This window comes from Peromyscus eremicus, chromosome 23 (genome assembly GCF_949786415.1).
Source record: "Peromyscus eremicus chromosome 23, PerEre_H2_v1, whole genome shotgun sequence".
Classification (NCBI taxonomy): Eukaryota; Metazoa; Chordata; class Mammalia; order Rodentia; family Cricetidae; genus Peromyscus; species Peromyscus eremicus.
In genome coordinates this window covers 27,705,706-27,722,331 of record NC_081438.1, presented here as the reverse complement: position 1 = coordinate 27,722,331, position 16,626 = coordinate 27,705,706, and the positions used below count along the sequence as shown (strand labels likewise).

Genomic DNA, 16,626 nt, shown 5'->3' with positions numbered 1-16,626 from the left:
AAAAGAGAACGTGAAGTTGAAAGAAAGCATGGATGGGTATATGTTAAGGGTTTGGAGAAAGCGAAAGGATAAGTCTTGTGATTACATGTATTAGGATCTCAAAAAAAGAGCTCAGATGCCCATATGAAAGGCTTATTCAATGTATATGCCTGAATGAACCTGAGTGTCAAAATAAGTGATGATAGTGAGGGAACAGAATTAATACATGGGATTGTGCAGGGGAGGTGAGGAGCAGGAACAGGAGAAAAACAAAGGGGAGAGAGGAGAGAAGAGTAGGAGGGGAGAGAAGGAGGAGGAGTTGTGGAGGATGAAGGAAGGGAAGGAAGAGGAAGAAGGAGGAAAAAGAAGAAAATGAAACAGAAAACAGACGGCTTGCCCCTCTCTTACACAGAACAGAGCTCATAGCTGCATAGGATGGGACGGCATTAGAAAGCCATCATTCTTCAACCGTCACAGCAATGGCTTCCTCAGAAACCACCCATGATGGGATAATGAGCAGGTGAAAAGCTAGTAAGAGTAGTGGGGTATGTGCTTAATCCCAAGGCTTTCTCTACACGTTCCATATCAACTACACAGGAAATCAAAGCTTGGCTGTAAATCAAGAGCTGGACAAGCATTCATCCCAGGTTTCCAGTGACCATCACCACTGTGGGGCTGTTCCTCTCACTGGGTGTCTACATGAAAATCTCCAGGCAGAGCTTTTGACTCAGGGGATCTAGATGAGGCCCAGTTGGTATCTGTTCTGTAGTACCAGATCCAGAGACCACTGGTGATCTCCAGTCCTGAATTGCATGCTTACAGCTGCCCTTCAGGTTTTGAACACAGTAATAATCCTGTGCTTCTAGAAAGTTCCTCTGGCTGCTGTATATAATGTCTACATCTGTGGGTTGGGGTGGAATTTTTTTAAGGGGTTGGAATTGTTTGTTTGAAATTTGGAGACATAGTCATCTAATTGAAAATCCTTCTGAGTATTTCCAGGACAAACTCCTCACTCTGAGGTTCCCCATCAGTAAACATAAAACATTCTTGCTTACCTTTATGAGACTCCTTGATGTTAGAACTCTGGGAGTTTATTATCAGCTGAAGAAAATCCACTCTTTGCTGAAAGAATAATTTTTGAAAGATTCAAGGTCAGTTGAGAGGTCAGAGTGAGTCACAAGTGCAGAACTAGTCACCATTCTGACAATAATGCTTATTGAAAGTCCAGAAGTCTGGCTGGGATTCCCAAAGTCAATGATAAAGAACAACAAAAAAAAAACATGTCCATACACATGCTTTGGAGAGCAGAATGCTTTCCTGGGTGAACACTGGCTCTGAATCCAATGGCTTTGGTCTTTCCTGTCTTTGACCCTGAGTTCTCTGGCTTCTGAACAGTCCAGGTTGGCCCCTTCCCTTTGCGTGTGTGTTCACACAGAAGTTCTGGACTTCAGTCTGGTGTCCTCCCATCTTAATCTCAAACCATTGTCCTTATAATGAAACTTGGAGGCAGAATGACTGAGAGAGACGAGCCTGGGCTTCATAGCAAGATTATCTCAAAAAACTTAAAATTAAAAATAAAGCAGACTAAACTGTGCTGAGTAGGATAAAATGAATTTTTTTTTTGAAAATGTGTAAAATGATAAGCTTGGAAATGAAGTGATTTCTTGCCAGTATGAGGTCTGGGGAGTTGAAGTACCTGGAAAGAATTTGTAAGCAGAATCATTATCCTTTTAGGAAAAGGAAGTGGTAATTTTGTCTCACTTTTTTAAAATTTACATTAAATGACGCACACAAAAAAATTGTACATAGAAATGGAATGAAATGAAAATTTGATGCATGTATATATTGAATGTTGCTTAAATCAGGTTAAGTATATTTTTCTCAACATCCATCACTCATCTGTGATGAGAACTTTCAAAGTCCATTTCTCTATAGCTTTGGGGATTTTTAGAATGACTTCAATGAGCATAGGAGTACAAATGTCTCCCACACAAGCTTATGTCATCTTATGACCGACAGGAAGATGGCTGGATCACATGGGAGTTCTATTTTTAACTTTTTGCTCATCTTTTTCCTCTGATGTGAACTAAGATCACTGAAGACTTAATCTTTGAAGAAATTATCCATTAATAATGGTTGTTCCTGTCTGGGTGTGATGGCTCACACCTTTAATCCCAGCACTCAGGAGGCAGAGGAGGGTGAAAACCAAAATAATAATAATAATAATAATAATAATAATAATAATAATAATTAATAGCTTCTCTGTTGTGATCTTCCAGTCCAACATCAAAGTCATAAACTCTGTTTCCAATATGAAACTCTAGAATAGGATTGAGCTGGATACCCAGGGCAACTTGAACCATTGTTCAAGGATGACATGTTTGCTGATCACATGTAAGGATCTGGGTTTTATTTTATCTCCAGCACTGACAAAATAACAAACTTTGATTTTTTTTTTAGATCTATCCATATAGTTTTCCATAATTCCCCCAGTTTACATCCCCACAAATCATATGCAAACAATATCTGTTTACTAGCATGTGGTGAAATTCTTGCCCTAAAAATATTTATTCTGTGGTACACTAATTGTCAGGCATATCATTAATTTTAAATGCTTTCTCTGGCTCATTTTATTTCTCTATTCCCAACCACTACACTCTTCATTCTCTTCTAAATATCAAAAATTCCCTGTCCTTAACCTACACTCCTCATGTAACTTTTAAAGATACAGAGGAAATATATATATATGTATATTTGTTTTATAGAAAGAGGGAGAAATACATTATCAACAAATGAAAGTCCTCGTGTGAGTAGTTATTACCTTTGCTTTCTCTTGCATGCGATCCTCCTTCATTTGCTGTACAGAAGTTTTAAAAAAGCTCATAACATCTTTTGGAAACAAGCAGATATTTAACGCATCAAATACTGGGATAAGGAATGGAAAGAGTGCTAGAGGGGAAAGAAAAGAGAAACCGTGGTGAAAATACAAATTTTACCTGGAATGATTACATTTATTCCAAACACTCAGAACAGTAAAAGTTACCAGGATCTCAACCAAGACACTCTCTCTCTCTCTCTCTCTCTCTCTCTCTCTCTCTCTCTCTCTCTCTCTCTCTCTCAGGTTCCAAGCCACTGGCTGGGAAAGGGTGTGTCAATGTATGGCCACTGACATAGAAGTGATATCAATGGCACCTGCTGCACGGTTTCAGGGTTAAATCCCTTGACCTCTCACCCTTGACATGTTGGACTAAGGTCTTTTTGGATAAATCAGGCTTCAGTCCAGTTGCTGCAGTTAATCGTGATGTTCAAGAAAGAGCTTTCACGCTGGAGAGATGGCTCAGAGGCTTAAGTGCTTGCCTTGCAAATGTGAGGCTCTGGGTTCAGTTCCCAGAACCCACGTTAAAATCCAAGTGCAGTGCCTCGCGAATGGCAACATGAGAGATGAAGACAGTGAATTCCTGGAAGCTTAATGTCTAGTGAAGCTTGGTGAAGTTCGCCTACCTACTTGGTGAAGTTCCAGGCCAGTAAGAGAGCCTGCCTCAAACAAAAGGTGGCAGATGCCTGAAGTTGCCCTCCGACCTCTGCATACTTATACATACTCCAGTGCATACACCCATACACCCATATACTCCAGTGCACCTACCCACCCACCCATGAACACAGACACAAATGATGATGATAATGATGATGATGATGATGATAACATTAACCAAAAACACACAAAAAATGAAGAAAACCTTATAAGATAGAGACAAAACAATATCCAGAAGGGTATTTGTGGGTATTGAGGAAAAACTGATGCCGTATGACAATACTTTATAGCATGTACCACTAAAAGAGAAGGAAAAACACACTTTAGGCAGAGAGAGAGTGGATACTACTGACCAAAGTGCAAACTAATAAAATAAAAAACATGGAGGAAATCAATGAAAACAAAAGATTCTTCTTTGAAAATGTCTTCAGAGTTGGCAAAATGTTAGCTGGGATTGTTCTAGAATTAGAGTGATAGCTCAGATTACTAGCATGCATAGTGAAGTGGGAGGAGAATAATGTTATGGAAAACACAAGGGCATATAAAGGAATCCCACTAGTAATTGAGCGACTAGGACAATAGCCTCAATTATACATCTGAGCCAGAATGTACAAATTCCTAGAAATACACAAATTGTAGAAACTGACTCAAAAAGAAATGCATACAATGCATAATAGACTGGTGACATAATGAGAAGTTATTTGTTGCAAAGCAAGCACACAGAGATCCATAGCATTCCTCACAATCTAGAGAAAATTGAAAACTATGACAAGAGGAGATTATCGGATCAATGTGTTCCGGTATCATACTTAATCTTACCTCCTCCTATCTAGCCTTAAGTACAGAATTTAAAGTGCTGCTGATTTTTTAAAAAATGCTATCAACAAGGAAAGCCTAAAATCAGGAGGTTTCAATGATGACTTTTGCTAAATATTTAAAGAAAAGCATATGCCATTTCTTCCCAAATATGTCCAAAATATAGAAAGGACATGAAAACATCTCCAAAATTTTCCATAAGATGTGTGGTACCCTAACACTGAGACCAGATGAATATCTCACAGGAAAAGAAATCTACAAACTAACATCACTTGTAAGTGTGGTTGCAAGATTTTCAACACGATATTAGATACTAAATCAAGTGACTATAAGAAGAGTTATATTACCCTAACTCGGTAGGATTCATCTCAAGGATGCTCTGCTGTATAACTGAGTATATCAATGCAAATGAAAATGAGCAAAACAGATGAACAGATGAAAAAAACATCAAAGCCAACACTCTTTTGTGATTAAAGACATGTCCTTAATTAGTTCAGCACATTATATTAGATATTACTATACAACTCAGGACTTCCCCTTGAGTATACATCAAAAAACAACTGAAAACGTGTTGAAACACAAACTTGCATAATATTCATAGCAAGGCCAGGTAGTGGTGGTGAACACCTTTAATCCCAGCACTTAAGAGGCAGAAGCAGGTGGATTTCTGCGAGTTCAAGGCCAGCCTGGTCTGCAAAGCAAGTCCAGGCCAGGCTCTAAAGCTACACAGAGAAGCCCTGTCTCGAAAAACAAAAAGAATATTCATAACAGCACTGTTTCACAACAGCCAAAAAGGTCAAAACATTCCAAATATCCATCAGTTACAGACAGAACATGACATGTCCATAAGATGGAATATAATTCTGTCATAGAAAAAATGAAATACTAATACACACTTAAGATGCATGAACTTTTAAAACATACTAATTTGAAAGTGAGATACAAAAGGTGACATTATACAGTTCTATTTATATGAAGTGTCCAGAATAGGCAAATCTGTGCAGTTAGAAAATAGACTTACTTGTTGTTTATGCCTCTGAGAGGTAAGGAGTTAGTCATTAAAAGTACAGAGTTTCTGAGATGACAAAAATGTTCCACAGCTGACAACAGTGATAGCTGAAAATATTTTAAATATACTGAAAATCATCTTTTGGCCTGTTTAAGTGGACTACTGACAACATATGCAGATTATATTTCACTACACTGTTACTTAAAAAGACAGAAAGAATGAAACATTAGGTCACATACTCACTGTGATGAACAATGGATCAAAGATGTCAACTTTTAAGATCTTCTTTATTTTTTTCCACAAAAGGATCCTGTGGATTGTTGAGGGAATCAACATTCACACCAAATGATGTGGCAGTGATCACATCCATGCTGTAGGCCCCAAAAATGCTGAGGACAGAGAGAAATGGAAATTAACAGCTACACCTCTTCCTACTCTGCCTAAGACACATAAGGTGTGAAGTAGTAAATTCAGTCCAGCCAAGATAATCAGAGTGCCACACAGAAACCCTTCCTATGATGCCCTTGTTCCGACCATACTCAATTGTGAGAAGTTTTTCAGGTGACAGTGTTGTACCTGTCTTTGTGCTGTGGGATGGCATGGATACCACGATGGTTAGTTTTAATTATCAAAATAACATAATCTAGAAATCCCTGGGAAGAAACTCTTAAGGAGGAATTGTTTATACCAAGTTGGACAGGCGTGTTGCCTTGATTGTGTTAATGGATGTGGGAATACATGATCCACATTATCATTCCCTAGATGTGGTGGTCTGAATGTAATTGGCCGCCAATAAGCTCATAAGGAGTGGCACTTTTAGGAGGTGTACCTTTGTTGAAGTAGGTGCAGCCTTGTTGGAGGAAGTGTGTCACTGAGGTCTCCTATGCTCAAGATTCCACCCAGTGTCCGAGTTCACTTCCTGTTGCCTGTGCAAGATGTAGAACTCTCAGCTACCTCTCTACCACCATATCTACCTGCACACCACCATGTCCCACCTTGATGATAATAGACTGACTCTCTGAACTGTAAGCCACCCAGTTAAATGTTTTCCTTTATAAGAGTTGTCGTGGCACTTTGCACAGCCTTGGTGCAGGGAGGAGGGGCTTGGACCTGCCTCAACTTACTGTACCAGGCTCTGCTGACTCCCCATGGGAGACCTTACCTTGGAGGAGATGGGAATAGAGGGTGCTCTCAGGGGGGAAGGCTGGGGGTAGGAAGAGGGAGGACAGGGGAATCTGAGGTTGATATGTAAAATGAATAGAAACTCTCATAATAAAAAAAATAAAGAAAAAAGTTGTTATGGTCATGGCATCTCTTCACAGCAATGGAAACCCTAAGACACTGGGTTCAGTCCTGAGCTTTGTAAGTATGGGAAAGATAAGCTAAATATTAAGCTTGTGTGTACTCATTTTACATTGTTCTTCACTGTGGACATCAGTTCTCTCCCTCTACCATGTGGCTCCCAGGGATCTAGTCAAGTTAGCGCTTTGGTGGCTGGTGCCTTTACCCACTGAACTGTCTTGCCAGACCAAGGAAAGATTTACTGTTTCATTGATAGTCTCAAAAAGTTTATGATGGAATATAAATTGTTTGACATTTTAACTTTCCTGGTACACACACAGCATCCGAGTACTTTCTCCATCTTTTCTACTGAATCAACACTAACAGGTTTGTTTAGATAATGTCCTTTCTTTCTAAATTATCTTTTTTTTTCTAGAATTTAAAAAATGACAGTTGAGTAGATGACTTAATAATGGATCCTGTATACAGAGGTGAGACTTGTTCTCTGTAAGTCATCCTACCTTCTTATAGGAGACAACCCTTTGTAGGCTGGCCCATTATAAGCCCATCCTAATACTGCTACAAGGATGTCTCCAGTTTCCTCTGGTCTCAAACTTCAGTAGTAGTCTGAACTGTTGTAATCAGTTGAAACACCATACAACTCACTTTCTACTGGTCCTGGAGTAACCTAACAATGGACACTTCAACTCCACAGCTGGCAGTTATGGAGTCTCCTAGCATTATTGTTATGATTTGAATGTGCAATATTCCCCCAGAGGATCATGCATTTGAACACTTGGTCCCTGGCTAGTGGCACTCTCTGTAAAAAAAATGTGGAAACCTGGAGGTAGAGCCTCATTAGAAGAAGCAAGTCATTTTGGGCAGGCCTTGAGTCTCTATAGTCTGGCCATACTTCCTTCGTCCTGATCGTAGATACAGTGTGATCCGCTAGCCTCCTGCTCATGCCGCCATGTCTTCATGCTGTGACGTACTGTATCCCCCTAGAACTGTAAGGCAACATGAAGCCTTTCTTCCTTCAGTTGCTTTTGTCAGGGTCTTTTGTCACAGCAACAGAAAAAGAACTCACACAACAACCCAGCCCCCAATGACCATGCCAGCACTCACTCTTTCATGGAGATGGAATTCCCATTCTCTGATCCATGCCTCATATTTCTCACCAACACATCTGCATACTGGTTAATGATGGGGAGCATCTATGCACAAAACAAAACACCATTGTAGCTTAAGTTTTTCTGCCTGGCCCACAGTCAGGACAAATCTCTCTCACCTGCCAGTCCCACAGCCACTCAGACCCGACCAAGTAAACACAGAGATTTATATTGCTTACAAACTGTATGGCCATGGTAGGCTTCTTGCTAACTGTTCTTGCAGCTTAAATTAATCCATTTCTATAAATCTATACCTTGCCACATGGCTCGTGGCTTACCGGCATCTTCACATGCTGTTTGTCATCGTGGCGGCTGGCAGTGTCTCTCTGACTCAGCCTTCCACTTCCCAGCTTTATTCTCCTCCTTGTCCTGCCTACACTTCCTGCCTAGCCAATGGCCAATCAGTGTTTTATTTATTGACTAATCAGCAACACATGTGACATACAGAACATCCCACAGCACACCATCTATAGTGAGCTGAGGGGCCTCAGTTCCCAGTAGACACAGCTTCCCCAAGGACAAAGCAAGAAGTCCCATTAACACAAAGAGACATTCTTAGGAAGTTTCAACTCAGAGGACACTGCTTGGAAAAGAACTGTGATCTTCCACTCTACTTGTCCCCATATCTGTTCCTCATGTTTCCAATGACAAACTTATTATTACTTCATTACCTCCTTGAGCTTTCCACTGGTGAAGGTTGGAGACAGCAATGCTCGAATTCTCTTCCATTCCTCGTTCTCAGCGATGGAGATGGCTTTTTTCAAAATTCCCGATGGACCAAATACCTAGAATCCAAAGCAAAAGAGATGTTGCCCTATATAGATTTGGAGAACAGCCAGGTTGTGGTGAAATGTTAACAGGCATCATTTACATACAAATTGTTTATAACTATGTCATTGAATGGCACAGGAAATGTGTGTTTCAAATGCCTTACTCTCTGGGAGGCTAGAGGTAGAGAAATTCACTCTGTAGCCCAACTTAGACTCACACATTTTCTTCTACTGACCTAACCTCCTGAATAGTTATACCACCACCAGGCCAGATTGTCTGAATCTTAAAGACAAAAAAGCTGTAATGTCCCTTTTCTCCTCTGAGCCCGTCCCTCCCACCCATAATTCTTCATTTGATATTAGCTCACCTCCTCCAGGAAGTTTCCCAGCAGCCTGGGAAGGCATTCCTTCCCAGTTGTGGAGGTCTGATAAAGGTAGGCTTGAGTTGATTGATGTATCAATATGCATGCATTTTAATATTATGCCTAGCTCTACTAATAATATGTAATTAATAAATGCAATGAAAAATTTTAAGTGTATGTGTTGTATGGAAAGTCACAAGAGCAGCAGCTAAAATTGAGCCCAACTGTGGAAGAATAAAGTTTATCTCCTTTAAAAGTAAATGCACACTCAACATTCTGTTCAACATTGTACTGGAGTGAAGAAAAAAATAAAACAAAAAGTATATAGAAAGAAAAAACTTCCCTATTTTTTATTAAATTAAGGTCAAGATAGAGAATTCATGGAAGATGTAAACAAATATCTAGAACTTACAAATGAGTCAATTTGCAAAAATTAAGGCACACTGGTAAGTGAGGAATGTGCAAAACTACATTAAATACACAATGACTTTCACAATCATTCCAAAGAAAATGAAATACTTTAGGTATGAATCTAACAAAATCTAACAACAGCAATAAAAATGCTCATTTAAAAAAATCAATGAAAATTTGAAGGAATGAAGAAATGTCAAGAATTCACAGATCAAAACAATCTGCTGGGGAGACGGCTCCGAGGGTAGGAGGGCTTGTTCTTTAAGCATGAGGACCTGGGTTTGAATTTGCAACAGCCACATTTTAAAACATTTTATGGCCAAGAGTGCCTGTAACCTGGTGTTGGGGGAATGGAGACAGGCAGATACCAATAGCTTACTGACCCACCAGACTAGCCAAAACAGCAGAGTAGAACAGTAGAACACGTAACATCCTCCTTGGGGCCTCTGCAGGTTCACACAGGCACACACACGTACACACACATTTATACAACTCTCACAAATGCAAGATTGAGAATCCTAAAATATTGTGCTATAGACATGCATACACACACACACACACACACACACACACACACACACACAAAATGGAGTCTTATTCAGCCATAAAGAGGAACAAAATTATATCATTTACAGGAAAATAGATGGAACCAAAGATCACATTAAGTGAAGACAAATTCAGGAACACGAATATCACCTATCAGTGTCGATAATAGTTTTTTTTAAACTATGTTCATACAACAAAATATTATAGGGACTGGAGAGAGGGGTCAGCACTTAAGACCCCTCAGTGCAGGGGGAGGGGCTTGGACCTGCCTCAGCTGAATGTATCAGGCTCTGCTTGACACCCCATGGGAGGCCTTATTTTCTTGTAGGAGGGAATGGGGGGTGGATTAGGGGGGAAGGCTGGAGGGGGTGGGAGGAGGAAAGAGAGGGGAATCTGTGATTGGTATGTAAAATGAATGAAAAAAATCTTAACTAAAAAAAAAAGAAGACTTGCTGCTCTTGCAGAGGACTGGAGTTTGGTCCTCGACACACTTCAGCTGCCTCATAAATACCAATAACTACGGCTGTAAAGGATCTGTGCCCTCTTTTGGCCTCTGTGGGCACCTACACACATGTGCACATGCACACACGGAGAGAAACACATACAAACATATACACAAAATAACTATTTAAAAAATAAAAAAGTCACAAGAAAGCCCACTGTTTTTGTACAATAAATATATGCCAATGCTGTAGAAAATAAAGATAAAATGTTTCCAACTAAAAAAAGAAAATACAAGCTGTGTGTGGCAACTCTAATAGACAAGGATGTGGGAACCTCGAGGTGAAGGAACAGTTCTGTACCTTGGCTGTTGATGGTTATACATAGGTGCACCAATAAACATGCATGGAGTTACATACCCTTGGGCGCACACACTACAAAATAAAGAGATGTAAGATTGGTACTGAATAAAATGTATGGGTTATACAAATTTCCTGTCACAGAAGCATACTAAATTTATAGTTATGTAAAATATCACCATTGAGACAAACAAGATGAGGAACATATGGACCATTGTTATGTATTTTGGGCCAATGCCCTATGAAATTATAATTATTTCATGATAAAAAACTAACATATTGCCAGGTGGTGGTGGCTCACACCTTTAGTCCCAGCACTTGGGAGGCAGATGCAGGTGGTTCTCTGTAAAAACAAAGCAAGTTCCAGGACAGCCAGAGCTGTTATACAGAAAAACCTTTTCAAAAAAAAATTAAAAAAAAAAAAACCACTAACGTATAAAAACATAGGATCTGAGTTTGAATATCAAGCACATATTTAAAAAGCTGGACATGGCCCTGTGCATCTATAACCTCAGCTCTGTGAGGGACAGAAACTGGAGAATTGCCAGTGCTTACTGACTGACAGTCTGGCTCCAGGTTCAGTGAGAGACCCTGTCTCAAGGGAATAAGGCAGATAGAGCAGGACATCCAACATCCTTCTCCGACTTCCATATGTGTGTAGGTATGTACATGGGCACGCATATGCATATCCCTATGCACATGCACGTAAACACTCATGCCTCAAAAAGACCCTAATATATAAATAAATAGAGAATAGGCACCTACCCGACGATTTGTGAAGGTAGAATAACATTCCTTCACCAACACTGTTTTGATCATGTCTGGATCCGTGATAGCTAACACAGGCTGTCGGCCCTCATAAAACCTGCAAAGCAAAGAGGATTAAACCCAGCCATCTAGATTTGATAGTTGGAGGCATGCCAAGGAATCCAGAATCTGATCCAGATGTTATATAACCAACACCTTAGTTATGCAACATGAGCACCTAGTTCAAGTGAGGGATTCTGACCATAGGTCACTGGCATCTCATGAAACGAAGTGTAACGTAGGACATTCAGGGAGGGGCAAACACAAAATAGCTCTACACAGAAATCATAATTAGAACTAAATTGGAGCATGTGTTACCTGGATGGTGCCTACATGAATATTACCCATGTACTATTTTTTATAATTTTGCATAATCAAAATATTAGAATACCAAAAAAGATATGAAGTGAATGGAAAATTGAAAGTAAGTAACTTAAGTTCAAAATAGTGGAATATCCAGACACTGGACTGAAACTCAGGTGAACCATTCCTGAACCGTCAAGTCCTGGAGAAAAATCAAAATATGCGACTTTCTCCACCAAAATCTGTCTGTGAAGCACAACACTGGCAGACATATGGGATCTTTGGTAGGAAAAGCCCTCCAAAATCTTCGTAATACATAGCTTACACTCCTGTGGGCTTTGACATTTCCCGTCTTCCCAATGGAAGTTGCCATAATACTTACCCCCACATTTTCCCATATTTTCTATGACATTGTTTGTCAAATTCCCAGAAGCCCTGGAAAGAGAAAGAAAATAAAAATCCATAACTATTTTAAATATACTCTTCTCACCTCTAGTTGGGGCACAAATGATTTGGATCTTACAAAATCAGGTTTACTGTCTACCCCTAGACAGCAGTGAGAGGGGCATTGTTATTTGTAGCTGTCGGAGTGGAAAGGAGATTAAATTGCTAGAGGTATTTGAAATGGGGATATTAAAGTTTCCCGAATTTTCTCCCAACATTGCAAATGAACAAAAGCTCACCCTTGATTGTAAATAATTGCCTATGCTTGGCCACTTACCCTTCGCTACAAATAACAGCTAACAACATGTCTCTAAAGATTTCGCTTCTCCACATGCTGTCCCTAAAATCCCAAGACTCTCTGAACTGTTCCCTCCATAGACACAATGGAGAAACAGAAGCTAAGGGAATGCCAGTGAGATCCACTAAACTCCTTACCCAGCATCTTTTTCATTTATTTCATGCCTCTTTCCTTAGAAGACTAACAGAATTGTGACAGTGAAGAGACCAGTGGCCTCCTTTAATTTAGAGCATTTAGTCTCCAGCAAGTTTCTGAGTGAGAAGGCAAGTGAATAAGAATGATAATGAGTGGGCTGAAGAGATGGCACAGTGGTTAAGAGCATTGCCTGATGTGTCAGAGGACCAGGGTTCAATTCCCAGCACCCACATAGCAGCTATCTGTAATTCCAGTTCTAGGGGGACACCTTTGTGGGCACCCAGAACTCATACACAGACTTGTATGCAGGCAAAATACCCATACACCAAAAAAAAATATTTTTAAAAAAATAACAAAGGGAGTTTGCCTTTATGGCTCCCTGGCAACATGGAAAAATGGGGAGAGGCCACCTCTACACAGAACACAGCAAAGGAAAGTACTTTCTCCTCTACACACAATGTTGGAAATGAAATACTGGCAATGAGTCTCTGACACTTCAAAAGAAAACTTCTGCTAAGTTTCAGTTATAAGTTCTAATTATGCAAATAAAAATTCCAGAAGCATGGCTGTCCCTTGCTAGAATCTGCACTGGGAACAAAGGACATTGCCCTTGGAAGATCACAAGTCTGAACATCAAGTCCTCAGCATGAGTGTTGATATGTCAAAGGTATGAGCTGATGAACTGCGCTAAACCGGAATTTCCAAAGACTAACAGCAAGGCCTTCAAGAAGCTGATCTTGTCTCAGATGGAAGCCAAACATAGTTTCTGAAATGCTACCTCAGTTCTACTCAAGATCTTGTCTTTTTATTGATGGACCTTAGCCAATCTTGGCAAACACAAGAAGAAAGATAGGGAGCCCAGTGAACACTTACCTTCTTGTGGTAAGCAAAAATTGAACCCAAGAATGGCAGAGGCTTGGGCCCAGGAATTCCCAACTTTTTAAAAATCCCATGTGAATGGGTTCCATACCTATGAAGTGAAAGAGAAAACTAGTACATTGGGATTGTCATTGTATGCTATAGTGGCTCACCAGTTGTGGATACAGACACTATAAAATTCAAACAAGGGAGGCAACATGTAGGCAACAAATAACAAAAACTCCAACAACAATAATTATTTTTAGTCTTCACATCTTCTCCATGGGACTCAGCAAGTGTATCTGAGAGTTTTCTCTTGAGAGAGGAGGCATATTCTCCACTTCCTTGTAACTCATACCTGAAGGTATTTCATTTCATCACTGCCCCATCCTCTTCCTTATCCACCTGTACTAAGGGATTCACACGACCAGACAGACGGGTATAGGAAACACTGATGAATTTTTTGAAACCTAATAAGCAAGTTTATTTCAAAGCATACATGCGATCTATACCACGTATTTGTTTATGCATTAGGTTCCCATTCCTGGCACTATCATAAACAAATGAGTAAATACATCAGTTGTCACAAATATTGAAAGCAACAACCCCATTTTAACTTTTTGAAGGAAGGTTCTGGGATATCTAGAGCTGAATAGAAAGAAGGAAATGAAACATTTCCATTAATTGTAAAATATTATCAGATGGAAAAGATGTTGCACAATACTTTAAATACTTACCTATTGCTTTAAAGATAAATAAAAATAAAACCACATTTGAATTTTTCATTTTCACATCATTATGAATGTCTAACTTTCCTTAGAGTAAAATGGTGACAGAAGTCACAGACTCATAGTTTCTCTCTCTCTCTCTCTCTCTCTCTCTCTCTCTCTCTCTCTCTGTCACACATACACACACATGCATGCACGCACTCACGCACACACACACACACACACACTCACACAGAAAAAGAGACAGAGACAGAGACAGAGACAGAGAGAGAGAGAGAGAGAAAAAAACAGTGGTTCTCAACCTTCCTAATGTTGCAACCCTTTAATACAGTTCCTCATGTGGTGGTGACCCAACTGAGCAGACATATTGGAAGTAGATATTCGTCCAGTAATGTTCTCACTAACCATCACTGCATATCCATTCCCAGAGGCATCCATAAAGACAGTCCTTGCATTATTAAGAGGGCTTTGTTTTACTACCCTGGGAAAAATAAATGAACAAACCTTAAAACTTTCAATAAGTTTATGCTTAGGATAATGATTATCTGTCTGGCCACAAAAGGTACAGAGAAACAAACACCAAGATTCATGTTCCTTTTGCAAAGTGTCTAACATTTCCTGTACATAAGGCAATACAAGATTGTCAAACATCTTTCCAAAGGTAGTCAAACTGAGTTCCTTAGCTTTCCACAATAGTTGAATAACCAATTCATAATAAGGATTCAATACCTTAGTAGGTGAAGCAGACAGATGAACCCAATAAATAGGCCCAGTCTGCCAAAACACTCCAGTGGGAGAAAATTTGGAAGGCAAGACTAGTAATTGTAAAGGCCGGCCATAATCTATCTGCTGAACATGTAAATCTAATAAAGCCTGTTCTACTTGAGCCAATGCTGCTTTTGCTTCTGGGGTTAATTCCCATAATGATGTAGGTGAAGAATCTCCTTTAAGAATATCATAAAGAGGCTTTAGATCTCCAGTAGTTATCTGAAATGTAGGTCTAAGCCATTGAATTTCTCCTAAAAATTGCTGCCATTGATGCAAGGTTTGTAATTCTGAAATTTTAAATTGTAACTTTTGAGGAGCAATACCTACTTGCTGAATAGTATAACCAAGATACTGATATGGCATTTTCTGTTGCACCTTTTCAGGTGCTATAACTAGTCCAGTACTGGCAAGTGCTTGTTGTAAATCTGCATAGGTTTGCAGCACTTGTTCTTGTGTGCGTGCAGCCAGTAAAATATCATCCACATAATGTATGATATATGTCTCTGGATATTTGTTCCTTATGGGAGATAAGGCTTCTGCAACATACATTTGACACATACTAGGACTGTAAGCCAACTGCTTAATAACGGGCATAGCCTGATCAGAGTCCCCAAATATCTTTCCAGCTAGTTGTAACAAGCGTGAGACAAAGTCAGCATATGGCTCAGAAGGGCCCTGCAGCACTTTTGATATCTGTTCTCCTGCAGCTACATTAGGTAGTGATTTCCAGGCTTGCACTGCGGCAGCAGCTATTTGAGCATAGGTACCGAGATCATATAAAATCTGTTGTTGAAGGTTAGCATACTGTCTTGATCCCGTGAGCATGTCATAATTTCTCTGGGGTTGTCCAGCTCGAGCATTTATGTAAGCCAGTTCTAAGCATTTCTCATGATTTTCACTTTTCCATAGTAAATAATCATCCCCAGATAACACAGCTCGGCACAATCGCTGCCAATCACTTGGCATCAAATGATTAGCGGAAAATGATTCAAACAGAGTCACAGTGAATGGAGCCTGTGGTCCATAACTGCTCACTGCCTCCTTCAACTGCTTCATCTCTTTGAAAGTTAAAAGAACATGCTCCCGGACCACCTGTCCAGCTTGATTCTGAGTTTCAGTTACTGGATATGTTTCATGCCACATCACCCCCTTTTTTTTGCCTATATCTGTCCTCTGATTCTTTTTCCTCCCCTATCCAATGAGGATTTCTTGGCAGGGGCCGAGACAACAGAGGCATAGAAGGTGCTGACTGTGCTTTCATTTTTGCACGACACAACTTCTGTTGTAGTTCCTCTATCTCTTTTTCTAGCTGCTCTTCCTCCTCTACTAAATCTGAGACAGAGGCAAGATCATCGTCTTCTTCCTCATCCATTAAATCTTTCACAAATATCCTTATACACTCTTTACAGGGGACCTCGACCTCTTCCTTTTCCCCTTTCAAAGATTCATTCATCTCGGCCTCCTGAGCGTTAGCAAATGCTTGCTCACACTCTGAAAGTTGCTCTTTCACTTTCACTTTATCAGTCAGAAGAGCATCTTTCACAACTCTCCATAGAGAGCTGTAGGAAATTTATCTGTCAAACCTCCTCCCGTCAGAAACCAAGAACTTG

The 16,626-nt window shown here is 39.9% G+C and overlaps 1 protein-coding gene across 1 annotated transcript; it reads right to left on the bottom strand.

Moving 5' to 3' along the window:
* Window positions 1–436: 436 nt before the first annotated feature.
* On the bottom strand, window positions 437–16,072 carry LOC131898614 (uncharacterized). Its single transcript, XM_059249801.1, is given in 11 exon segments — window positions 437–507; window positions 1,035–1,101; window positions 2,801–2,928; window positions 5,576–5,630; window positions 5,632–5,725; window positions 7,743–7,831; window positions 8,458–8,571; window positions 11,441–11,540; window positions 12,168–12,220; window positions 13,536–13,652; window positions 15,344–16,072. Coding segments are annotated over 11 exon segments (1,617 nt in total).
* Window positions 16,073–16,626: the final 554 nt, after the last annotated feature.